Consider the following 26,424-nt stretch of genomic DNA (forward strand, 5'->3'; position numbering starts at 1 on the left):
CACTTACAAAAAAAACACTTTTCCCACACAATAAGTGAAATAATCTGCCAGTGAAACCAGAACTCCATCAATAATAATGAATTGACTTAAAATGAGCTCCTATTATTATAAGTTAGTTTTGTTTTATTTCCAGTGCGATATTTTCCTAGAAACGAGGCCAAAATGAAATGAAATGAAATGAAATGAAATTTTATTCGAACATGATACAAATATAAAATAAAATAGTGCACAGTAACAAGAAGTGCATAAGAAAGAAGAGAAAATACAGATTTTTTTGTTTCAGTTAACTAACAAGTTAAAATACTTGCCAAGATTTTGCATTTTTGCAGTGTAATTTATGGTTTGCACATTCTTGCGACTTTATATTCACACTCTTAGTCAACATTTAGTTTTGCTTTAAATTTTCCAGACTGTTTCAATGAAGCTGGGGAAATCCTCATAGAACAAATATTATTTTTGATGATGGCCACTTCTGGATGTACTGGATTTTATCTAAATGTATAAATGCACACCACACTTTTCAGTCTTTGTGTTGTTCTGTTGCATAAAGTCCCAACAAAACCCACTGAGGCTATGTAGGTTTTGTCGCATAGTTAATGTGACAAAATGTTTTGAAGTGCAGCATAGAGATGAAATAAACAGGTTCTTGATCTTATTTGTGTTTAATTCAGAGGATGAACCAAAGGTTAATGTCGCAGGTTTTCCCGTTGAGTCTGAACCAGAACCTTTGATCCGTCCAGAAATTGGTTAAAACTTTAGATGAGTTCAACGGGAGAGAAGAATAAATCTGCAGCTCCAGGATCTTGGTTTCACTGAAGAAAACTTTTTATTCTACTGTATGTTTATTAACACAGGATGAATGTGATGTTTTTTACTTTCACTGCTGCTCATGTTTCTGAGAAAAGCAATAAAACTCATGCCTGACAGATGCGTCTCAACTTTTATTTTAGTCTTGATTCACTTTAAAATGAACTGAAGTAGCAGATTGAGCAGAAAGTTGCCATTTTACATTAATTTGATGTGGTTTAGAATAAAACTTAAAACATTTTTCTCCCCCATAACTTTTTATAAAAATCAGCATCTCATGAACTCCTTCATTATTGTATGACCCAAAAAACTTACCAGGAACTGTTTATTTTAATGACAAACTACTTGGATACTTATAAAATCATTTTTTTCAAAAGTTTATGAAGTATTAAATTCTGGTTAAGTTCTACCAGTGCGCCCTCTGCTGGCAGAACAATTACATCCCCACTACTGCAAAACAAAAACACACTGCTCCATTATAACACTTTAAAATGTGTTTATTTCCAATAAATTTAGATAATTCATAAATAATCAGAAAATATCTCAATTTGCTTTCTTTTTCAACCTATAAATATGACATATTTCAAATGATCTTTTTCTCATTTTGCATCACAAATTTTTATCTCCGGTTAGAATCATTTCTATTTTCTAAACTCCATCGCTGACATGAATCCACATTATCTTGACATGAAAAGTGTATAAATATATTTTAATAATAAATGAGGCGTGGGGTCGTTTCACTTGTCAGGGCAGCAGGGGTGCGCCTCATCGCGTTCATCCGGGGAGCATGTGGGAGGAGACGGGGAGGGAGGTTCCTCTTCCTGCAGCTCCAAAGAGTTTTCTTTGACCCGCCGGGTCACACCACCGCTCAGACCTGCGGCGCTCCTGATCCCACCGCTGCCGCCGCTGCTGATCCGAGAAGCACTGAACGCCGGATCCCCTCCACCACGCCTGAGGGACGCCCCGCACATCAGCAGGAAGAGAGAAGAAGAAGATGAAGCACAGGAAGAGAAAGGTTAAAGTGCCCCGTAGAAACTGAAGCAGAGGGAAGGGGAGGAAGTTAACGCTCTTTTTGTTTCCAGGTTTAAGGAGAGATCAGTAATGTCTGAAGGAAGCAGAGAAACAGGAGCAGCGAGACGTGAGAGGCAGAAAATAAAATTTAATTCACAAATTATCTGAAATGATCAAAACTCAAACCCAAAACAAAAACATTAATCTGTACAAATATTCATCTGAAAATGTACTGAAAACACTTAGTTTGACCCGACTAAATTTGTGTTTAGTTTCTTTTCTCTTGAGTTTGCTTAATTTTTAGGAAATGTGTTAAAACTTTGAATTCAAAGAAACGTAAAACAAAATTCTGATTATTCTGGTATTTGAACAGAAATAACTGGTAATCCTGACTGACATGAAGAGCTATGAGCAGCGGCTCTAGAAAATTCTCAGAGTGGCCAAAAATATAGATTATATATTATTATGGACGGTTGGTTAGACAAAATGAAATAAATATACCATAAAATATATACTTGTATTTATTAATTAAAATCATCATTAAAATACATTATTCACAAAATAAATACATCAAATAATAAAATACATCAATAAATAAATATATAATGAAATTATGAAATATGTAAATAATTAAATGCCCTATTAAATAATTAAATCTACCTTTTTAAATAAAGAATTTAAATAATAAAATTTACTTTTAAAGATACATTTTATATAAATATATCTAGTTATTTCACTGTGTATTTATTTATTTTCATGGCTCCTGTCATGAAATAATTGGAACTGCCGTAAATTTCAATTATTGTGATTTTCTGGGGGCCATGGCCCTCTCTGGCCCCCCACTTGGGGTCGCCTCTGGTTATCAGTCAATACGTCAGACTGTGTTAGTTGGCTGTGACCTTGTGGGTGACCTCGTACCTCAGTTTGCTCCTGAGTGCCGCCACCTCCCTGCTGAGGGCGTCGTTGGCCTCGCCTGCCTCGTCCAGCTCGCGCTGCAGCTTCCTGCGGGCGGCCGCCACGCGCTGCGCCTCCTCCTCCGCCTCCTCCAGCTGGAGCTTCAGCTGCTTCACCCGGACGCCGCTCTTCTCCATCTGTAAGCGGGACGGACCGGGGTCAAACCGAGGTTAAACCAGGATCAGACTGGGGTCGGACTGGGACAGGCGGGGCTCTGAAGGTCGCCATGGTTACCTGGTCCTTATATTGCTGCGCCTGCTTCCTCTCGTCCTCGATCTGGACGCTCAGGTCCTTCAGCTTCTTCTCCTTCTGCCGCAGGTTCTTGGCGGCGGCCTGACGCTCCCTGGAAGTTTTCACAGCGCTGCGAAGTTAGCGTCAGGTTGGATATTCGCATCACCTTGCTCATATTTTATAGTCTAACTAAAACTCTCTGCTGCTCCCGTATGGAGCTCAATCAGGGCCATGAAGTTTGTAAAAAAAAAAAGAAAAAAAAAAGGTAAAAGTAAAATAGAAACTGAAAAAATGACTCATTACTTTTTAAATTCATTTGGTTTTTTTTTCAGTTTTGAGTTGTTTTTTTACAGATTAAAATTGTTAAATAATTTTCTTTTCTAAGTTTCAATTTCTTTTTTCTGTTTTATTTAGCACCAAAGAATTGGTGGTATAAAGTTTGTTTGTTGTTTATTCATCTGAGATTAAAAAAAATTACAAATAATTTTAAAACACAGAAAAAAATATTTGAAAACTATATTTTAAAACAAAAAAACATTTTTAATCTAAAAAATAATTTTAACTGGAAAATAATTAAAACTGAGAGAAAAAAACTAACAAAAAATGTAAATTGAAAAATAATTTTAAAATTGAAAAACGATTGAAGGAGAAAAATATCAAATGTAAAAATTTTAAAACTGAAAACAAAATTAACTGAAAAACATTTTTTTTATTTTAAACCAGAAAAAAATAATTAGAAACCAAAAAATAAAAATAAATGAGAATAATAGTTTTAAAAATGAAAACAAAAATCTAAATTTGTATTTGTTTTTGGACAGTGTTTGGTTCAGATATTTATTGAGTGAGAGCAGATCAACCACAAATATCCAGCCTGAAGCTAACTTTGCCTACATTGTGTTCCTTCATGTATGTGACCTTCTGACCCCGGCGCTACCTGCTCTCGGCCTCCAGCTGCTCCTCGGCCTCCCTCAGCTTGGCCTCCAGGGCGGCGCTAGTGGCCTTCAGCCTGGAGCGGCTCTGGCTCTCTGCCTCCTGCAGTTTGGCCTTCAGCTCCCGGTTCTGCCTCTCCAGCTGCTGCCGGCTTCCCTCTCTGCTCTGAGACGACGCCCTCTCCGCCGCCAGCTCCGCCCCCAGCTGCTCCACCTGGAAAACCGAACCGGCGGGTCAGGCGGCGCCTGCGTCACCTGACAGTGGAGTTAGTGGCGGCGGTGCTACCAGCTGCTGGCTCTTCCTCAGACGCTCGGTCAGGTTCTCCAGGCTGGCCTGTTCCTCCTCCAGCTCCTCCTCCAGCTGACACAGCTTCGTCTCCAGGCGGCGCTTTTCGTCCGACTGCATCGACCTGAGAGGGACAGGAAGTGACACGTACAGGTGAGAACAACCAGGGGTGGTCCTGGCCTGGTTGGGGCCCTGGGCGAACAGGCTCCACCATGACATCATTTAGTTTATCATGAACCATCATGGTAATCTAAACTTATTTTAATTTTTATTTGAAAAAATGTGGGAGAAACAAGAATTAATGGAGCAAAATTAGGGCCAGTTTGTTAAAAAAAAACAAAAAACAAAACAAACAAACAAACAAAAAAACTCATAAAAACATTGAATCAGAAAAAAAAACTTGAATCTGAAAAGTAGTTTTGTACATTTTATTTTTCAGTTTTCATAATTGGCTTTCAGTTTAAAATGTTCTTTTTAGATTAAAGTCTATTTTATCAGTTTTAAATCTTTATTTTCAGATTCTGAAAATTTCAAAAAATCTTCAATCTGAAAAGTAGTTTTGGATATTAATAGCTCCAATTTAGATCTAAAAGTTTACAATTTATTTTAAAAAAATTCTGTTTCAAAATCATTTTTCAGTTTTAAATCTTTTTTTTTTCAGTTTACAAAATATAAATTGGAGCCATAAAGTTTGTTAAAAAATATAAATAAATCTAGAAACTGAGGAACAATTTTAAAACTGAAAACCAAAATAGATTTGAAACTGAAAATAGCTTAAAATAACTTTTGAGATTCAAGCTTCTTTGTGGTTTCTGAAAACAAAATGAAAATGGAAAACTGTAAAAAATTTATTCACTTTTTGGCTTGGGGCCTCAGATGATGTGTGTGTGGAATGATTACTGACATTTCAAACTAAATAAAAACCTTCAATCTGACTAGTTTTGAGCTTTTTCACAATTTCAGAATTTATTTGTTTATTTCTCTAACAAATTTTTTGGCTCCAATTGAGCTCCATAGGGGCATAAACTGACCTCCCAGAGGAGTTGCTGGCCAGCTCCTCGGACAGCTCGTCCCTCTCCGTCTCCGCCTGCTTCCTGCCTCTCTCCGCCGCGGCCAGCAGCTGGACGGACCAGGAGAAAACGTCAGAAACTCGTCCACAGAAACGGGTTCAACAGAAACCAGTTTAAACAGAAACGGGTTCAACAGAAACCGGTTCAAACAGAAACCGGTTCAACAGAAACCAGTTTATCAGAAACCGGTTTAAACAGGAAGCTGCTTCTGGTCATTTTCTGGACCTCGTGCAGCTGGAGGATTTCCGCCTCCGCCATCTTGGCTCTGCGCTCCGACTCCCTTGCCGAGGACAGCGCCTCCTTCTGGGCGGCTCTGGAGTCGTCCAGCTCCCTCTGGAGGTCCTTCATCTGCCCCTGCGAGCAGAGCGGCCATCATCATCATCATCATCACCGGATGAACGAGTGAATCCGTGTTTTTGCGGCGAGCGGCGGCTGCAGACCTGGACTTTGCGGAGCTGCTTCTGCGCCTCGTCGCGCCCCCTGCTGGTGGCGTCCAGATGCTCCTCCATGTCCTTCAGCTCACTTTCGAGCTTCTTCCTGGCGCCGGACGCCTGACCTCGCTGTTTCCTCTCCTCCTCAAGCTCCGCCTCCAGCTCCCGCACCTGAACAGGTAAAATCACACCCAACAAAATTCATGTCCTTCTTTATCCCAACATTATATTTATCAGCCAGTTTGAACCGAAGACGAGGAAGAAATATTTTCCACAGAGAAAAAGGTCAGAACTACGAGTGTTCAGTAAAAAAATGTAATAAAATAAAAAAATTATACGTTTTTTATGGGGGAAACATAGTATTTAAAATGTTATGTATACCTATGAAATAATAATAAATCACCTTCAAATAAATTTTTAAAAAATTTCATATGGCGATTATTTCAACAATCGATTAATCACGATTAATTTGATTAATCGTCTATAAAATGTTAGCTCTAAGTTAAATAATAACATAAGCAGTCTAAGGGTCATGAAGTCGCGCTGGGCGCTCCGACCTGACGGAGGAGCTGCTTCCTCTTCTCCTCGCCCATCTCGTCTCGGGCCTGCAGCTCGCGCTCATGCTGCGCCCGCAGCGCCTGGCTGTTGACCTCCAGGCGCAGCTTGGCGTCCTCCGCCACCTGCAGCTCGTCCTCCAGCTCCTCCATCTGCGTCCTCATCTCCTCCACGAAGGCCTCCAGCACGCGCTTGGCCTTCTCCAGCTCGTGAACCTGGCGGAGGGTCAGAGGTCAGCTCCGCCTGCTTTGCCCGGGTCGGCGTTTCTTGCGGGTTTCCGTCTTACGCTCTTCCCCGCGTCGTCCTTGGAGCTGATGAGGTCCTCCATGTCGGCCCGCAGGGCCTTGGCGGCCTTCTCGGCCTCCTCCAGGACGCCCTGCTTCTCCTCCAGCGCCCGGCTCAGGGCCAGCACCCGGGTCTCCTTCTCCCTCGCCTCCGCCTCCGCCCGGTCCCGCTCCTCCGCAAACCGGGCCGACACCGACCGCTCCTCGGCCAGCATCTGCAGGACAGCAGAGACCCACCACAACAACAGTGTTTTGGTTTCACTGCAGGAGATCGGGACGTTCAACCAGAACGGAAACAGTTTAAAGCACGGAGTGAAAATCACTTCATTTCAGGTCAATTCAAGGTCAGGAAGATCCTTAAAGGGCCGGCGGCGGCAGAACGCGCTGATAAAAATAATAAACTGGTAACATGACGGAAAATACTTTAAGAAAATATTAAGAGAATAAAGTCATGATGTTATGAGGATGAAGTTTTGCAAAAATAAAATCCTAATGCGACATATTAACACTTTATTTTTGTACGAGTTGAAATAAAATGAGAATAAGTTAATACAACATTACCCTTGTAATCCTATTTCTTTATTCTGCATTTCTCCACTTCATTCTCGTTATTCTCATTTGAGTGAAAATAACATGAGAATATAGTCGTAGTTTTATGAGAATAAACACAGAATTACAAGAATAAAGTTTTATTATTACTTTATTCTTTTATTACTTCATTCTCACAATATCAAGTTATACATTAATTACTTTATTCCCATAGAAATATGACTTTTTTCTTGTGTGTATTAAGTTTTCTTTTTGTCTTGTTTCTTTTAAAAGATCATGTAATATTTATGTAGCTGGACTGAAGTCTGGTAGGATTGTGGCGTTTGACCCCTGACCTGATCAAACTTCTTCTGCTTCTTCTCCAGGTTGGAGACGAGCTGCCGCTGGGCGTCCAGGTCCATCAGGACGTCCTCCAGCTCCTGCTGCAGCCGGCCGCGGCTCTTCTCCAGCTTGTCGTAGGCCGCCGCCTTCTCCTCGTACTCGCCGTTGGCGGCCTCCAGGTCGCGCTGCAGCCGCTTCTTCCCCTCCTCCAGCAGCTCCACCGTCGCCGACATCTCCTCCAGCTTCTTCTTGTGGTCAGAAAGCTGGAAAACAGTCAGGAGAGAGTTAAGACAAATAAAAATATGCCTTTGTCGTAAAGGAACACTGCATTGCAGACGGGAGCATAAATATTTTGCCAGAAAACATCAGATCTTGTGCGAAAGCATAAAAATGTTAACTCTGTTTAATGTAGTTTCCTGGAACCATGATTTTTTATTTTTTTATTTTTCTACCTTTAATGTGACACAGATACAAAACTAAACTGAAAAAATACATAAAAAGATGAAAAAACCTGGCTGGATAAATATTGTCTCCTGTTAGACCAACAGTTTATTAATCGTCTTTCACTGCAAAAACACAAAATCTCTCAAAGTATTTTTGTCTCGTTTCCAGAGAAAATATCTTAGTAAACTTGAAATAAGACAAAACCAACTTAAAGTAGCTCTTCTGTAAGTAATAAGATCTTGTTTTAAGTAAATAATTATTTAATATTGATGAAATACTGGTGTGGTTGGTGGTGGTGAGAATGAACGCTGACGACCCAGGAAGTGATGAAGACGATGATGAATTTAATAAAGAGAGCTCAAACACAGTCCAACACAGGCGGCAGAGAGTTATTTAGCACACGGCTAATTACCGGTAGCAACTGAAAGAAAGGACTGAAAACGAGAGCTGAACCGACACAGGACTTTACAGCTCGACTGTGGTGGCAAGCAGACAAATGACATTCGACGAGGATCCGACCAGAGACAAAGACAACAGGTGGGACTAAATACACGGGAGGGAAATCAGGGAATGAGACACAGCTGGGATCAACGGGAAGACGCAGAGACACTCAGGACAGAAACCACCACAGAAAAACCTTAAAATAAACACAGAAACACGCATCATGACACAAACTGTTTCCACTGCCAGATTATGTCACATAAAATGTTTTTTCCCACATTATAAGTGAAATAATTGGTACTTTTTCAACATGGACCCAGGATGTTAATTTGTGTGAATAGATTTATAAATTGAGCATAAAAGAATAAAAAGTTATTAAAGCAACAGACAACACAGATTGGGAATCATGTTAAGCGAGTTTTTGTATATATTGGTGAGTTATTTGTCGCAGACTGTAAGTCTGTTTTACCGAATAGACACACAAACAGGATTACAGACTTTTCTAAAATCTCCACTTTGGTCTCAGTTTTTATGAAAAGTTGTTTTTATTGATATCAAACAAAGTTTTGTGGGGATAAAAGCCCAAATGACTAAAAATGTTTCCATTTTCCACATATCCAGATTCAAAACAAACAAAACCTGATTCTTAGTGTTAGATATTTACCTTCCTACTGCTGTCCCTTCTTCTGGACTTCTGTTAGTCTGTTACTGACCTGCATGTTGAGGCTGGACACCTGTCTTTCTACGGCGCGTTTGGCCTCCGCCTCCTCCTCCAGCTGCTCCATCAGGCCGTTCCTGTCCTCCTCCAGCTGACGCAGCCGTCCAGACAGGTTCAGCTTCTGACGGGTTTCCTCAGACAGGAGCTCCTGCAGGGAAGGAAGGTGGGCTCAGAGGTTTGGGACCAGGCGTGTTCACATCGTCAGGTGAGTGTTTCACCTGGGCGTCCTGGAGCTGAGAGGACAGGCTGGAGACGTCTTTACTCAGCTTGATGTTCTTCCCCTCAGCGTCGTTCAGCAGGCCGGTCACGCTTTCCAGCTCCATCTAACAGAGCAGAACTCTTTTTTAAAGCACCAAAACCTCAAAGTAAAAATAATAATAAACCTTAAAGTATGCGCTGCTGTGTAAACGACAGCATCACGAGCGCGAAAATGAATTTTAGATATTTATAAATGAGCATTTTATATAAAAAGGAGGTGCCTTCAGTACAACTACTGGACCAACTAAGTGAAACAGGCAGAAATGACATGTGGGGAACCACCAGGTTCATTCCTAGGACCCTCATAACTAATATCTACATGTTCTCAGGTTATAACAAGTAGTAAGATTAGCTGCCATAACTACCCAGATGACACACATCTCTACATTATGATGTCACCAGTGGATGTGCCATAACATCCTCCAGCGGAACAGAAACTGAAGTTTTTATCTTTGGACCTAAACTTAGATATCTCCGTAGTTACATCTGGAGCATTTTGTAAAACGTCGATGCTTTGACTCACATTCAGCTTCGACACTCGCTCCCCGAGCTCATTCCTCTGCCGCTCACTTTCGTTGAATCGGGAGTTTAAATCGTTCAGCTGAGCCTCCACCTTCTTCTTCTTGTGCTCCACGTCTTGCTTTGAGCTGGCGAGGGATCTCAACTCGGCGCTCAGGTCTGCCGACTCTTTCTCCAGGGCTTGTTTGGCTTTCTCCAGACTGGCCCTGACCTGGAAGGAAGGAGACGGAGCCAAATGAGTGAAACTTCATGGGATAAAAAGTTAAAGTTTATTTTGTGATGTGGTCTGACCCTTTTGGCTTGCTCCAGCTGCTCGGTCAGCTCCTCCACAGCCTGACTGTGTTTCTGACGAAGTTCCTGGACCTGGGCCTCGTGGCTCCGCCCCTCGTCTTCCATAGCTTTCTTCAGCGTTGCTACTTCCTGCTCTCGTTTTGCTCTATCAATATGAAACACAAAATGTCACCATGAGGAAAAAACCGGCACCCAGATTACCCTCTACGCAGATGATGCTATGGTTTACTTTAGTTATCTCAGAAAAACAGCTGTTACATTTTTACTGGATGCAAAAAAACTCAGTAAATAAAGACTGTTGGTGAGCGCAGCCTGTGGGTTATTATGGGATGTGTGGGTTTCCACAGACCGCAGCTCCTGCTGAGCAGCGGTGGTATCCAAGCTGTCCTCCAGCTCGGAGCGCAGTGCATTCAGCTCCTCTCCGAGGTCCCGCCGCGCGGCCTCCGCCTTCCCCCGCGCCGCCCGCTCTGCCTCCAGATCCTCCTGCAGCTCCGACAGCAACGCTTCCAACTCACGAACTTTCTTGACCAGCGTAGCGCGCTGGGTGCTCTCCTCCTCCAAACTGTGAACAGAGAAATGATTCTTTAGGGTGGATCTGCAGTGCAGTATGACCACATCATACTGGTTGACATGATACTGGTTTTGGGCTCACCGGGTCTGTGTAGCCTGGAGCTCATCCTCTTTAGCGGCTAACTGAGCTCGTAGCTCGGCCAGCTGCGCCTGCAGGTCGGCGTATTGCTCCTGCAGGTCGGCCAGCTCTGCATCCACCTTCTTCTTTGCCTTCTCCACATCCTGACGAGCCTTCTCCTCCTTTTTCATACGAACTGGAGACAAAAAGCAGAAACAATGAATTATGTTTGTGTTTCTTCAGGCTAAATTATGTAAATAAAGATCAAACTGCTACATGGGAAACTTTCAGGTTTGCTGACTTATTGGTTACCTCATGTTTCCCCTGTGAGACACTGATTTTGGTGGATCTATGCGTTTCTCAGGTGTGATAGTTTCAGAAACATAAAAAAGTGGTTTGTACGGGGCAACATAACAGGTAAAACAAACAGTGCATCGTTTTAGACTGGTTTTTGTCATTCCACCGTTCTTCTACCTTTTTTGGGGAAGTTATTTTTAGGATTGGGACTTAAAGTCATCAGCAGGTGGAAATTATTCAGGAAGTGAGTGTGTTTTATTTTTCTTCGAGAATATGGGACTCCATTAACTCTATCAAATTTGTTTTACACAGTTTGTTCAGCATTTCACCGCCAAATGTTTTAGAAAACTACTGAAAATCAAGGTACACATTTTGATGTGAGTTTTTAAGGATTCTTCCAACACCCTGGGAGCTGAATGTCATAAATAATGATAAGGAATAATAATCGATAATCAGTGCTGCCTCACCTTCCAGGTCGGAGATCATGGACTCATGTTTGGTCTTGAGTTTGGTCAGATTCTTTGACTTCTCCTCCTCCTCTGCCAGGTTGGAGCTCATGTCAGCCAAGCGCTCCTCCAGTAGCTTTCGCTCCTGAAAACAACGACAGGAAGTCAGAAGGAAAACGACCTGAAACTGCAGATTTTTTAAAAATGTGTCCTTCTGTTACCTTCTGCAGCTTGTTGTTCTGATCCTCCATCAGCATGATGTCCTCCTCCATCTTCTTCACCTTCCCCTCCACCGCCGTTTTCTCCAGCTGGAGCTTCTGCTGAGCGTCTTCCTGCTCTGCGATGTGCGCCTCCATCAGCTGGCGGCACAAAACTACACCCGTTAGTCTAAGAACACCAGATCGATCATGAAGGCCAGTTTTAACCTCAAAAGACCATCAGCGTCTTTTTTAAAGTAGACAAAAACGGATTTGAATGAAACGAACAGAAATAAATTGATTTGAATTGATCTGAACTGAGACAAAGTGCTTAGGAAGATTCAGTTTAATAGAACTGAACCAATTTAAACCAAACTAAGTTAAACTGAGATAAACTGAACAGAAAGAACTGAACTGAACTGAACTGAACTACATTTACAGGAAATGAACAGAGCTTAACTGAACTGACTAAAACTGAACTGAGCTGAATCTATTTTGCAGGATTCTTGCATTAAAACATTTGTTTCCATTGTTAATATTGTTCAATAACTGTCAGGAGTTGCCATAGCAACCAGCTTGAAACCTGTTTTCATTGTTTTACTGAGCTGAATAAAGTTAGGAGAACCTGCAGCTGCTGCTCCATGTCCTTCTTCTCCTGCTGCAGGGCGACGCTGCGCTCCTCCTCCTCCTCCAGCCGCGCCTCCATCTCGTGCAGCACCTCCTCCAGCTCCTGCTTCTTGGCCTCCAGACGCACGCGCATCTCCTCCGCCTCGGCGTACAGCTCCGTCTCGGCCTGCAGCTTCAGCTCCAGCTGCACTCGCTCCTCAGCCAGCTGCAACCACAAGCCTCCAACTTTAACCACGTCACTGCTTCCAGGGCTGCAACTAACCATTATTTTAGTAATCGATTATTTTGACGATTAACTGATTAACCCTTGTGTTTACAAATGGGGTCCAATCGACCCCACACCCGTATCACTTGTATCATTTGCCTTAGTCCTCGCATGCACAAGGGTTAATCAGAGAAAAATTACCATGTTCTCCAGAGTTTCATTTAATCAAAAATAACTTACAAGTAACTTTTCTGCAAGACATAAAACTTTTTTAAGTCAATGATTCTTGGATATGGATTACAAAAAGACTAAGGTAGGGTTGTAGCAACAGTTATTTTAGAAATCGGTTATTCTGACGATTAATCGGTTATTCTGACGATTAATCGGTTATTCTGACGATTAATCGAACAAAAAATTGGCACATTCTGCACACTTTTCATTCACCACTTGAACTTTTTCATACAATATTAGAAATCCATTAAAAGGTGCAAATAATTAAATTCCTTTTTAAAATAAGAAATAAACATTTTATTGCCTAAAATACAACAACAGCATCCCTTTAATGAACACTTGATCATCTGTACCAAAGGATGTGAAGCTAAAACCGTATTGTCTGTTAATCTGTTAATTGTTTTTGTATTAATAACTGGATGCAAAAGGTGTTTAATAGGAGGGTTTTCTGTAAAATTTGAACCAGGTGAAGCTAAAATTAGCTCTGGAGTTCTGGGTAGACAGATTTACAGACAACAAAGCTTTTTCATCTTAATTGCAAAATGTTTATATTTTTGTACAGTTTTGGTTTAATTACTGCTCTGTGTGTGTTGTTTATTCAAGAAATGGTCATTTCTAGAGTCTGTATACTCCAATTAATGATTAATTGATTACTATATTACACGATGATTATGTTAATAACCAATTAATCACAATTAATTGTTTCATTCCTAATTGCTTCTCCAGATAAAATGGGTAAATGCTGCGTCTGACTCACCTGAGTGTGTTTCTGGGAGATTTCCTTCAGCTCAGCTTCGGTCTTAGCCGCCACCTCGCGCACCGCCTTTAGCTCCTCCTCCTTTTGGCCCATTTCCTCTTCCTGTCTGGTCACCTGCAGCAGCGGCTTTACCTGGGTCACACATTGATCTGGTTAAGGTTAAAGGTCAGGATGCATGTAGGATCAAGCCTAGCGTCCAGGTCGGACCTTGGTGAACAGCCGCCACCACTGCCAGTTCTTCAGTTTGAGGTAGCAAGCGCAGTTCCTCTGGATGACCTTCATGGCCGTCAGCTGCTGCTGACGTTTACTAAACGCTCTGAAAACAACAAACCATCACCCACTGGTTCATAGACGACTTCAGGCCCAGATTCCCTGAAATGGCTCCTCTTACTTTCGCCCCAGAAAGCCTCGTGCTTGTGCCTGGAAGGCGATGATGACGACGGTCAGCTTGAGGTCTCGCTCTTCCTCCAGCTGAGCCAGAACTCCCGTCCTGAAGAACATTTTACTCTGACCGATGCGGTACAGGTTCGGGTCCAGATCCAGGTGCTTCACCTGAGGAACGGAGGGCGATATGGATTAAAAATAAAACATCAGATTTTAATTTAACTTCAATCTTCAAAAATCAAAAACCTGATTAATCCATAAAACTGATTTATGCTCAGGAGCAGCTAAGATCTTGTTCTTTACACTCGTTTCCATCACAGATTTCAAAATAAAAGCTCACCATCAGGCAGCAGGCCTGCTTTCCATCCATGAAGCCCTTAGGGATGGCGCTGGCAGCCAGAATCTCGTACCTGCACACAGGTGAGGACATTTACTACCACAAACCGCCTGGCCAGGAACAACAGTCACCACCTGAATTTAGCTGTGCAAGTAGGACTGAGGTTATTAAACCTCAGCTGACAACATGAGGAGCTTCCCCTTTCTTAAATGAGGAAAGACAAATAATAAGGATCAGATCATCGGCATCAAGCAGAGAAAACATTTTAATTGTTTCAGCCGTTTGGTTTATTTTGCATTTTTAAAATGTTTTCCAGTTCCAGCATTAAATTTTTTAAAATCGTTTTTAATGGATATACTTGCATTAATAAGCCATAATTATATTAGTTGAAAATGTTCTTAAAATAACAATATTATCATTTATTGCAATAATTTCTGGAACAATGTATCGGATCACATTCCCTCTAAATGTTGTACCAGAAATGCTCCCTCACCTCTGTCTGAACTCCTGGAAAACGATGCGGTTTGGAAATCCCTGCCTGCAGATCCGAATGCCCTCCAGCACGCCGTTACACCTGAGCTGCTCCAGAACCAGGTGGGCGTCCATCTTCCCGGCCTGCAGAGCCGCAGCAGCAGCCAGTGAGATCACAGAAAGGCCGTTTGCAGCCAGCGGCAGAGGAAAGCGGCGCTCACCCTCTTCTCGTGGTTGGGGATGATGCAGCGGACGAAGTTGGGCTGCGTGTTGTGCAGCGTGGTCATCAGCTTCCCCAGAGACTCCTTGTACAGCTGACCCACCGTGCGAAACATCCCCTTCTTGGACTTGGTGGAGCTGGGAACAGAACTCTCTGACATCTTGGTGATGGTGTCCAGGCCCACCACTCGGTCCACTGCAGGGCGACGATGCAGAACGGTGTTACCGCGGCAACGGAGAGCGTCCAGAGGTGTGTGAATGTGTGCGATCGGAGGACTGACCGTCTTTCCAGAGGTCCTGGATGAAGCCGCTGGAGGAGTTGTTGAGCAGAGCCGTCACGTTGTCATTCAGGGGATCCATGTTCTTAGTCAGCCAGTTGGCTGCATTATAATCCACCTGCAGGGAGAAAGAGAACAGAAAACCTCCCAGAAAGTCGTTCTCAAAAGAGGTTCTGAGCTCCTATTTATTAATAGTTTTGGTCTGTAGGTAAAATTCCTTGTGATCTTTTAAAGTTGTCTTTATGAATGGTTGAACAAACTTTCTGAGAGTTTTCCTTAAACTTCTGCTGCTTTCTCACCAATGTCAGCATGACAGAGCTAGGAAAAGGCTAGGAAGAGAAATGTTTTCATTTTGAAAATAAAGTTGTAATTATTCAAAAATAAAGAGATAATATTACCAGAATTAAATCACAGTAATGAGAATAAAAACATTTCTGAAATCAGAAAAATCTGGAAATTCCCAAATTTTTTAGTGTTAAAATGGTCAGAAAGTTTGAGTTTATGTGATGCTAACTCCCACCTGCAGGTGGCAGTATTTCCACTCAGAGGTTGCATAAACAGAATACGTTCCATCTTTGACCAGATTTTTTAAACGGTGACAGAAGAATCTGAAGGTCATCCGTCATTTTGACACTTTAAATTATAGAGTAACTAAATCAAAAGAACATTTCCATCTGAGGCTGTTTCACTTACCTTTCCAGCGTAGTGAAGCACCGAGAACATCAGCTTATCCTTGTGTTGTTTGGGTTTGGAGAACTTCACGTGACCCGTGTGGGTGTTCAGCAGTTTGTCCACGAACGACTGATCGGTGGCTTTCGGGAACCAGCACTCCTCATCCAGCAGTGCCAGGATGCCAGGGGGATTGTTCTGGAAAACCACAAAGAAGGTGGAAACCTGCAGAATACCACGGATCTGCAGGTATTCTGCAGGTTCTGCAGACCCCAGGGGTCATTTGACCACACGGATCATTTTGACTGCAGAGGTCATTTTAACACAGGGGTCATTCTGACCGCCATGCTTGCAGGAGCGCTCACCGGCCTCTCGATGAGCTCGATGCAGGGCTGCAGGTCCAGGCCGAAGTCGATGAAGTTCCACTCGATGCCCTCCCTCTTATACTCCTCCTGCTCCAGGATGAACATGGTGTGGTTGAAGAGCTGCTGCAGACGCTCGTTGGTGTAGTTGATGCAGAGTTGCTCGAATGAGTTGTCCTACAGAGGAAAGACTTTGCAGGTCAGAAAACAGACGGGAACTCAGTGAACCCAACTGACCAAAGGAAGTTCTTCAGGGAGGATTCACCTCAAAGATCTCAAAGCCAGCGATGTCCAGGATTCCCAGGAAGGAGGACGACTGTCTCTTGCTCTTGTCCAGCGTCTTGTTGACTCGGGCGAGGATCCAGCGGAACAAGCGGTCGTACATGGCCTTGGCCAGTGCCTCCACTGCAAAATCAGCCTGAAGATGGTGCATAATTTTAAGAACATTAAGAAGAAATGACCTATTGTTCTCCCTTGAACAGCTTAGTGTAGGTCCATGTTCTATACATGTTGATTACATTTTTTTCAGAAAATCAATCTTAGAAAATGAGATTTTAATCAAGTCAGTTCTGCCTATTTTGAGCTGTTTTACAGTGTCTTGTCACTTTAAATCCAAATAAGATGCTGCTGGCCACGCCCCCCCAACTCAATGTTTACACTCACATGTGAAAAAGGCTGTGAACAGATGCGCAATTATACAACTGCACATTTTTGAAAAGCAGAAGTGGAGCCTCCTGCACAAGCAACAAGAATGCAGCAGGTGGTTTCTGGATGGTAAGTCAACAACAAAACACTTGCCTTTTCCAGCAGCCATTGTACAACGCATACAGCGGTAAAACAAGCTGACCAAACATGCTGGAGCTCACCTTGGGTTGCTAGGTAACGCCATAGTGTGACTTAACAATCAGAAGGTTTTTGAAACGGCTCATTTTCCAGACACCAAAAAACATGAACACATTGCCAAAAACTCTACAGTTTTCAGAAGCAGTTGAGACCCGAATACAAGTATAAAAACTTGGTTCCTTTAAGCGAAGGCTGAGTACCTGCTGCTTGGTCTGGGCCTTCTGCACCACCTCCCGCCCCACCTTGATTCTGGGCGTCAGGATGGCGCGGGTGAAGTCGGTCACGTTGATGCCCTGCAGGTGGCACACCTTCTGAGCCGCTGAAACAGGAGAAGGGGTCAGAGACGCTGCGGCGCTTCCTCACGGAGCCGTGACGCAGTGTTACCATGGTTACCGGTGTTGTCGGGCATGGTGGCCTGCTCGCTGTTCCTCTCCTTCTCAAACTTGATGTTTCCCAGTTGGAGGACGGTGGAGACCACCTTCAGCATCCCTGCAAAACAAGATGGCCGACAATTTACAGCTTACAACATCCATCCATCCATCCATCCATCCAGCCATCGCTCCATCCATCCCTGTCTGTTAGTACCTAATCTCTCCTCCTCTGTGAAGCCCATGATCTCCATCGCTTCCAGAGTCTCGTCAAAAAGCTCGTCATCCTGCTGACCAGGAACCTCCACGTGACCAGCTACCAGGAAACGGTAGCTGCTGAAGCCCTCCAGCAGCAGCTCCTCTGCAACAACACAAACTCACACAGTTATCATCCAGACAAACACTGCAGCACTGACCTTAAGAGCAGCAGAAAGTTTCCTTCAAGTCCCAAAGGTTGCTATTTTCTCTAAACTCTCACCCCTCATCTTGTCTTTCGCTCCGGCCACCATGTAGTAGAAGATGTGGAAGGCTCTCTCTGTGTTGGCCTGACGAATGCAGCGCGACTTCTCCAGCAGGTCTGTTCAGATCGGCTGGAGTTGAGGAGGAAACCTTTACAGCGGCTGATGTAGGAAAAGGAAGGCGGAAAAACTTTGCTGGATAAGGATACAGGTGTCAATGTTCGCCCCAACCAGGAAGCCGGTCACGTCAAAGTTTAGTTTGATGAACTTCCCCTGTGGAAGGACAGCAGCCATGTGACACTTCACTCTGGTTCCTTGAATTTCTCTTACGTTGAAGCAAAAACAGAATCCACCTCTGGGAGTGCCAAGGTTCATTTATCAGGACAAGTGGAATTTAGTTTTCGTTTTTCACCTTCTTCAGATCTGACAATATTGGTGCCAAATGTTTGTGCTGCTTTGTGTTGCTATCATTTTAAAGCTCTTTCTACAGCTGGTGGACCACCAGGGGGCGCCAGTGGTGCTGTTTACCTCAGAGTTTGACACATAGTGACTGAAAACAGAAACCAGTCTATAGAAATGTTTATGGTGCAGAAGAGGATTTTTGTTTCTGTCAAAGCAACTCAACTCTGTTTTTCTTTTATTATACTCCTAAATTACAAATAGATCTAAAATGTTATTAATGCACAAAACACTAATAGTAAAGAACAATTAGATTTTTTATTTCCATGTGGTTTTTAAAGCAGGTGGTCTGTGAGTGTTTGTTAAATGGGTAAACTAAAACGAATAAGAACTAAGATTGAATGAATGTTGAGCAAAACGTACGAATCTGGAGGAGTTGTCGTTCTTGATGGTCTTGGCGTTTCCAAAAGCCTCTAGGATGGGATTAGCCTGCAGCAGCTGCTTCTCTAGCTCCCCCTGCAGGCCAGAAACAGGTAGGACATTACTTAATGAACAACTGCTGTTCCTTAAACGAACAGCAGAAATGAATGAAACAGGATTTTTACTCACATAGGCCAGAGATCCTGACTGCTGCTGCTGGAAGAATCAGAAAAACAAGCCTTTAAAAATGAACGTCTATTTTTTAAGCTTATGAAGCAGCCGAGCAGAAAAGGCCGGGGATCAAGCAGCAATCAGTTTTCACTCAGAAAACCCCTGAGTGTAACTTTCAGTTATCATTATGGAAGATTTATGAGGTAATATGGACTCTAACTCGTTTGTTTTTGTCATTATTTCTCATTCAGAAGGAAACCAAAAGCCCCAGCAGGAGGAAGAAAACAGCATCAGTCTGTTCTCACCTTGGCCACAGCTGCAGCAACTGATTCCTGTCACATACAGTAAAATATAAGCTTTATTACAGATTCATGCTTTCACAGCTAACAAAGGAGAAACTCTGAAGGTGGATTTCAGTCAGAAAACGTTGGGACATGAAACTCAACGTGGCAGAGTGAGAATTTAACAAAGAGCGATTAATAGATGACAGTTAACCTGGCATGCCTGGTTTTGGACCCGGATGCTACACATGCTGGGAAAAACATGCCAGCTCCAAGCCAGGACCTATGGAGCTAAATTAGGGCCATAAAATTTGATCAAATAAAATTTAAAACAAAAAATATAATTTGAGAACGGAAGAAAAGCCTCCCGTTTTATTAAAACCACTTTAAAACAAACCAAAAATATGAAATTTAGAAATAATTTTAAAACTGGAGAAAAAATAAAACTGAGAAATCATTTTAAAACTGAAAATATAAAACTAAAAAAACACACAAAAATATTTTTTTGTTTTAAAAGACATTTTAAAACCAAGAAAAGTTGTAATTAAAATACATTTTCTGTCTGAGCGTTTCGTCTGTAATTTCTACTCACAGGGTTGACGTCTTTCTTGCCTTTATGAGACGAGGCGACGACAGCCAGGTACTGAATCACCTTCTTGGTGTTCTCCGTCTTCCCGGCTCCAGATTCGCCACTAATTGGAAAAATATTTCACTTTTTAAAAACGGCACAACTCCGATTATTTGTTCATCCTCATTTCGTTCTTTTCCAAGTTTGCACATGTTTGCTTTCTCTTTTCTTAACTGGGTCTGAACACATTTTGTTGAATGATAAATTCTGGCTGACGTTACTGCGATAAACGATAAACAAATAACAAATAAAAAAAAGAAAAACAAAAAAAAAAAAAATGGCCAAAAACAAAAAAACTTAAAATCCAAACAAAAATTAACAACCGAACCGGAAAGCAATTTAAAAAACCCAAAAAAAAAAAAAAAAAAAAAAAAAAAAACAAAAAAAAGAAATAAGAAAACCCCGGGAAAAAAAATGGCCCTCAAAAAAGGCCTAAGTGAAACAAAAAAACAAAACGAAAGCCTTTAACAACCAAGTTTTGGTAGAAAGAGAGAAATGATTTATTGGTTACTAGCATTAAATCAATTATTAGCCCTATATATAATTCCATGACTCACAGGATTAAAAAACATTTAAATGAAATGGTGAACTCTTCCTTATATCATGCATTTCCTCTGAAAGTGACGGTTTGTGGCGTGTTTTGACTCACGTGCAAAGAATCGACTGATCCTCACGATCTGTGGAGAGACAAAGGGGAATTAGTGAAGTTTAGCTAAAATCCTGAACTCTGAGACGGACCTCTTTTAGTTCTGATCTAAATTTAGCAGGTGGTTCTGTCGCTGCGATCTGGGCCGACTGCTCCATGTATGGCCGTTCTGGGGCTGAATGGAAAGTTGGGAGGTAGTTTGAGGTCGGCACGCTCCGAGGCTTCAGTCTCCTGGCTCCTCTGGAAGCTCAGCTGCTAGAAGATGTGGAATAACTCCAGTGTTCTTAACACTGAAGATCAGGATTTTAAATATTCACAGGTGTACGGAAGCCCCTACAGACAAAATTATCAAAAATCTTACCAAGCATTTCTGTGCAGTTTCTAGTGCAAATATCTTGGTACAACTGAAATAAGAATGGGTCAAAATTCCAGCAAACGTCGGTAAGAATATTGTATATAAATATAAATACATTCAGGAAAATATTATGGAGCAGAAACTTTCCAATAATTGGGACAAAGGGGGATTTTTTTGTGGAGTCAGGGCTTACCCTGCAGCATGTTCCTGTAGGCGTTGTCCGTGATGGAGTAGATGTGCGGCGGCACCTCGTGGCGTTTCTTGCCCTTGTACATCTCGATGATCTTTTCTGAGTATATTGGCAGCATCTTGTAGGGATTCACCACCACACAGAACAGACCCGAGTACGTCTGGGGAGGAAACAACCCACAGTTACTTTACAACAAGGATGAAGTCACTTTTTTACCTGCATTATGTTAAAATATTCTCCTGTTTGTCTAAATATGACCCTGAAAGTAGTTTAATCTAGTGGATGGATAAACACAGGATTATCACTCCTGTTCCTGTTCACCTTGCTATGTCTGACTGTATTTTTTACAGGATTTTTATAAAACTGAAAAGGAAAACAAAGCATTCGCTGCTGAATCTGCCAGAACATCCTCAGTCCAGAAAGAAAGCAGAGCAGCTAATCCTTGAGATTTAAATCTGGATTAAAACTGAACTTCACTGCTTTTTATGGCTATAACGTTTCTAGTGACTTTAACATTTATAGTTTTAATAAAGTTTTTGGTTCAGTTCTGGAAGTAAAAGATTAACCCAAAAACTGTGAATGTTAGCATGCTAACAGCTTTAGCATGAAAGAGGAAAATGCTGGCCAGTGATTTTCCTAAAGCATTAACTGTGTTTTATTTGCTCTTCTTTGATTTAATTTCACTGTGTATATGCTTTCTACAATATAATAACTTCATCATATTGTAGAAAGCATAACGAGATTGTACAAGTCAGTTTTAGCGTGCTGAATAAGTTAGGTAGTAATAAAGTGAGCACTGACGTTACTTTAACATGCTAACCTTTTCATTTATTCATTTATTCATTTGATAGGGAAGGACAAGTATAAACAATGAACATGTTTTTATAGCCGTGACTAATTTGTGATGCTTGTCCCCCGAAGGGCTTTTAAGTAAACAATCGCTAACATCACCAAACAATCGCTAACATCACCTTTAGCATGCTAACAAAGTTGTAACAATGTCATTTTCAAGATGGAAATATTAACTGAAATACCAGCTGGAGAAAATTGAGATTCTGCGCCAACCCAAACCTAAAAATCCAATATGGCTGCCATTAATTTAATTCTGTTATTTATGCAGCATCTATTCACAACAAATGTCGACTCGAGGCACTAAGAGCGCGTTCAGCTGAGTCTGTTATTAAAATTAGGTTAAAAACTTTTCAGTCTAATGAAACCCAGCAGACTGCATCGAGTCGTTGACTGGAAGCTTTCGCTGCTGGATGCAGCAACAGGAAACAATCACTTGCGTTGATGTTGATTTTACAGCAATCCCTTATGCCAAGCATGCATGTGGTGACAGTAGAGAGGAAAAACTCCCCTCATCATGCTATTAGTACAGATTTGAAAAAGCAAATGTGTAGATACGTATTTTACAGTATCACCTGATACAGTGGGTAGGAACTATAAGTTGAATATGAAACACCAAAACAAGCGACAAGATGGCGGCGTTTCTCACGTAGATCAGGCTGGAGAAGTATCTCTCTCGCAGGTTGTGCAGGACGGACGCTTCGTTGAGGAACGTGAGCGCGGCCATGTCCTCCACCTTGCTGAACTTGGGGGGGTTCATCTTCTGGATGTCATCTTTGTTCACCGTCACCTTCTGTCCGTTGGAGAGCTCCACCAAAACCTGAAGGACACGGAGAAGAAAGTTCAGACCCAGAGACGAGACAAAACACACACAGTCAAACTTTGTCCTGGTTTCATCAGCAGGCGGCAGAGTTTAATCAAACAGTAGAATATTTTTTAAGTTTTATTAAGGAATTATTTTTTTATTAAATAATCCCCTATATTGTAATGAGAAGCTACTTCCAAGCTAGTTTTGTCTTATTTAAAGTGAACTAAGACATTTTAACTGAAACGTGTTTTTGCAGTGCTGCATGTGCATCAAGATTTATCTGGTAAATTTTATACGTTAATCTAAACAATTGAGAAAGAATCAAGGACAGAAGATAATCTATCAATAATTCAGATGGGCTTAGAAAAGGAGGACTGATTTTATTATTTTACTCTATAATTAACCAACTGAATGTTTAGTAAATGTTGATCTAAAACATGGTTGGTTTTATTTAATGAAACACCTTAGCTATAAACCAAAAGAGGCTTTTCCACAGAATATCTCCCAAAACGTTTAAATTTATAATTGAGATAAATTCTGGTCAGACTATTAGAATAGCAAGGCAGCTTTATTGGTTTGTGTTTTCTGCATAATCATGATTCTTCAAAACCTGGTCAGAGTGAGCATGTAGACAAACTGAAACGACAGGGGAGCAGGAGTGACCCCTGAGGAACGCCCAGGAGGTGAATAACCGTGTAAATAATCTGCACCTGCTCTCCCTTCTCCTCCTTGATGCTTGCGGGTTCGAAACCCTCCCTCTCTGATGGGATCCACACCATCTTCTTGGCCGCCCAGTCGGCCTGGGCCACGCCGCTGTTACGGAAGTCGTTTTCCAGGAAGAGGAACTTGCTGTCGTCCGTAGGGAAGTCGGCCATGTTGGCAGGGTCGGTGGGGGCGGGGGTGTTTACTGGAGACTCAGAGGTGGAGGAGCTGATGTTGGGGTTGGCGTCGGGTTCTAGAGCAGTGGTTGGGGCTGATGTTTCCTCTAACTGCTTGACCTTTGACCTGCTGATGTCACAGGAGTAAAACATCAACACAGTTAGTAAATTTAAGAACTTAAAGACAGTAAATAATATTTTGATTAGACCCTTCTCTGGTTGGTTTATGGTGCAGCTGGGTTTTTATCAAAGTTTGGGAACCTAGCTCTACTTTTGATACTTTTGTATCTTTTATCAAAAATATGTTTTTATTTTTACATATTTGTTAAAACTGTCACCATGCCATGACTCCATGTTATGAGACAGATAATCTGTGAAAAGATCGATCTCCTTCACCTCCTCCCTGAGCTGCTACTGCTGCCAGAAGAAATGCATCGCTCCAGACCAAAAACAACCAATCAGAGCCAGGAGGAGGGTCTTAGTGCTGTCAATCAATCTCATGTACTCGCTACTAAATGTGTAATGAGGACTCGCCTCCATGATGGCAAGAAAATAATTTGCCTGCCATCATCGGTGGCTATGCTAACTAGCTTTAGCATTCACAACTGCAGCATAACAGAGAGAAAGGGAAGGAGGGGGGTGGTTGACAGCGCTAAGACCCGCCTCCTGGCTCTGATTGGTTGATTCTAGTTAACACTGGGAGAAGGCAGAGGAGCTACATTTTTCACAGTTTCATACCAAACTGTCATGGGTTTTACATATTTGTGAACAAATATGTAAAAAGTATATTTTTATAAAAGTTACATACTGCAGTTTTAAGCCCACATTTCTTTATTAATACATATATATTTTTATTGATCAGATACAATACTACACTCTAAAATGTGTTTTCATTAGCTGTAAGCAGAAAATCAGTATAAGCTGCAAAAACACAATGTTGTACCAAGTATTTTTTCTAGTTTCTAGTGCAAATATTTTAGTAAACTTGAAATAAGACAAAATTAATGTAAAAGTAACAAGATATAAGAGATTGTTTTAACTTTTATTAAAAATTGCTAGTTCCTCTGGTAGATTATTTCACTTACAACATGGGAAAAATGTTTTGTTATTAGTGCAATAATCTGGCAGTGGAACTAGCAAATTTTTTAAAATCAATATTAAGATATTATTTACTTAAAACAAACTTCTATATCTTGCTAAAAATATTTGTAAGTTAGTTTGCCTTATTTCAAGTGTATTAAAAATATTTGCACTAGAAAATAGACAAAAATTTCTAGGTAAAATTTTGTGTTTTTGCAGTGTAAAGCTTGAAAAATCAGAATTAATCATATAATGTGTTTAATGAGCTTATAAAGTTAAATAACTTTTCAATAATATTCTAATTTACTGAATAAGAAGATACTGTAGGGATTAATCTGAGAACAAAAAATTCAACAATATTCTGATGAGTAAAATTATCAACCAGCTTTGTAGACTTTTATACCATAATAAATCTTTATAGGCCAGTCACAATAACAAATTGTATTAATAATATTGTTGTCTTACAACAAGTTTCACCTAATATAATGGTAATGGCATAATAATGCAGGAATTCTTTCTCAAAGATCAATAAACTTTAAATTCTAATAAACATTTAACACTGGAACTGGAAGACATTTTAAATATCCAAAATAAATAAACAAAACAACAAAAACAACAAATAAAATTAATTATAAAGTCTCTGTAAACAAAATTGTCCTTCAAAAACAAGCAGACTGTTTTTGGTAGAAATAGAAAAGCAATAAATCATGGAAATTTAAATTATTGAGCTAATTTATCATGCGATTAACTGACTTTTTGCTTATTGCGACAGGCCCAGTGCTTAACTAAGTAAATATCATCTTATTATATATTATTTTATAAAAATAAGATGCAAACATCAAAAGTTCTGAAGCTTCTCTTGTAGCTTCAGATAAAACCTGATTAAACACAGAAAATCTCTAAGCATCAGCTCATCATTTCTGACTCCAACCTGCTGCAGATCCGCTGGTTTCAGTGCCTCCCCACTTATTGCTGCTGCTGATAACAACCTGGGAACTTTTCCCTGCTTTGCATCGAGCTACTTACTCACTTATCCTGAGCTGCAGGTCACAGTGCTTCTCTGACCTCCCATTGAACAGCAGGTAATAAAACATGAAAAGCAGCACACAGATAGTCAAACAGCAGAGCTGCCATGCTGGAATGCCCATGTTTGGCTAACCTGCTGCTCCTGGTAGCCTAGTAGCCCCAACTGGGATGCAGAGAAGAAACTTATCTGGCATTTCACCTTATAAGGTGCAGCGGCTCCTGAGTCCAGCCAAGCTTGGCGTTTACACCAAAATGGTGACATGTCAGGATGCACTGATGTGTGGCAGCAGCTGCACAGCGAGCAACAATAAATGCAGCATCTTTAATGTGGATTTTATCTGCCATAAAGACTCTAAACAAGAAAAACTGACTCCTTTTTTATTCATTTTAAACTAAATGTAATTTAATAATAAACTTTCCGCTGCTGTTAATGCATTTTAATGCATTTCTTTGTCTTGCACAATCATAACTTTACCATTGCAATAAGTGAATCAGATCAGAGAGTTAGTTTCATGCTGTTTTTACTTACGGCTCTGTGCTTCAGTCCTCAGTGCAGGATGCTGCTGCCTGAACTCCAGGGAAATGAGAAGATCATGTCAGGTGAAAGAAGTGATGCTGTTAATGATGATGATGATGTCGCTCTTCCTCCTCCTCTCAGCGACACCTGGGTGGAGCGGCACGCCGCCACCGCCTTCTTCCCACAGCTGCTGGATCGCCATTGAGCAAAAGCTGCTCCTATCTGCCCACATTCAGCTTTTCCTGCTCCTGCCTCTGGACCAGAGATGAATTATCACTAACGCATCAACAGTAGCACCTG

At 41.4% G+C, this 26,424-nt stretch overlaps 1 protein-coding gene across 2 annotated transcripts; it reads right to left on the minus strand.

Annotated features, from left to right (window-relative positions):
* Positions 1 to 1,365: 1,365 nt before the first annotated feature.
* LOC103146914 (myosin-11-like) lies at positions 1,366 to 26,424 on the minus strand. 2 transcript variants are annotated; one of them, XM_007565023.2, is made up of 44 exons: positions 26,137 to 26,424; positions 23,334 to 23,631; positions 22,465 to 22,635; positions 20,970 to 21,126; positions 20,425 to 20,452; positions 19,740 to 19,839; positions 19,172 to 19,198; positions 18,885 to 18,911; positions 18,699 to 18,791; positions 18,086 to 18,149; positions 17,897 to 17,995; positions 17,636 to 17,779; positions 17,444 to 17,539; positions 17,251 to 17,369; positions 16,473 to 16,625; positions 16,211 to 16,384; positions 15,870 to 16,043; positions 15,180 to 15,294; positions 14,901 to 15,094; positions 14,702 to 14,823; positions 14,212 to 14,281; positions 13,879 to 14,039; positions 13,695 to 13,803; positions 13,488 to 13,619; positions 12,293 to 12,499; positions 11,692 to 11,829; positions 11,492 to 11,615; positions 10,752 to 10,923; positions 10,449 to 10,661; positions 10,100 to 10,244; positions 9,813 to 10,019; positions 9,250 to 9,354; positions 9,027 to 9,179; positions 7,443 to 7,691; positions 6,561 to 6,773; positions 6,277 to 6,489; positions 5,729 to 5,890; positions 5,514 to 5,642; positions 5,250 to 5,338; positions 4,219 to 4,342; positions 3,938 to 4,146; positions 3,007 to 3,115; positions 2,737 to 2,909; positions 1,366 to 1,758 (listed from the first exon to the last, which is right to left on the minus strand). In XM_007565023.2, the coding sequence occupies exons 2-44, from the start codon at positions 23,496 to 23,498 to the stop codon at positions 1,545 to 1,547; spliced, it is 6,042 nt and encodes a 2,013-aa protein (XP_007565085.1). In that variant the 5' UTR covers positions 23,499 to 23,631; positions 26,137 to 26,424; the 3' UTR covers positions 1,366 to 1,544. The 2 variants fall into 2 exon arrangements, with proteins under 2 accessions (XP_007565085.1, XP_016533445.1); XM_016677959.1 differs by lacking the exon at positions 19,172 to 19,198.

The sequence above is a fragment of the Poecilia formosa genome, unplaced genomic scaffold, assembly GCF_000485575.1.
Source record: "Poecilia formosa unplaced genomic scaffold, Poecilia_formosa-5.1.2 Scaffold170, whole genome shotgun sequence".
In the NCBI taxonomy this organism is placed as follows: domain Eukaryota; kingdom Metazoa; phylum Chordata; class Actinopteri; order Cyprinodontiformes; family Poeciliidae; genus Poecilia; species Poecilia formosa.

What these genes read in the sequence shown, in the direction of transcription:
- LOC103146914 (XM_007565023.2), bottom strand. Translation starts at nt 23,498, where the DNA reads ATGGCCGACTTCCCTACGGACGACAGCAAGTTCCTCTTCCTGGAAAAC. An exon ending in AGGAGGAGAAGGGAGAGCAG is followed by an intron (nt 22,636 to 23,333) that starts GTGCAGATTATT and finishes CGTGTCCTTCAG; the next exon opens with GTTTTGGTGGAGCTCTCCAA. An exon ending in TCTCCCAGAAACACACTCAG is followed by an intron (nt 12,500 to 13,487) that starts GTGAGTCAGACG and finishes TTGTGGTTGCAG; the next exon opens with CTGGCTGAGGAGCGAGTGCA.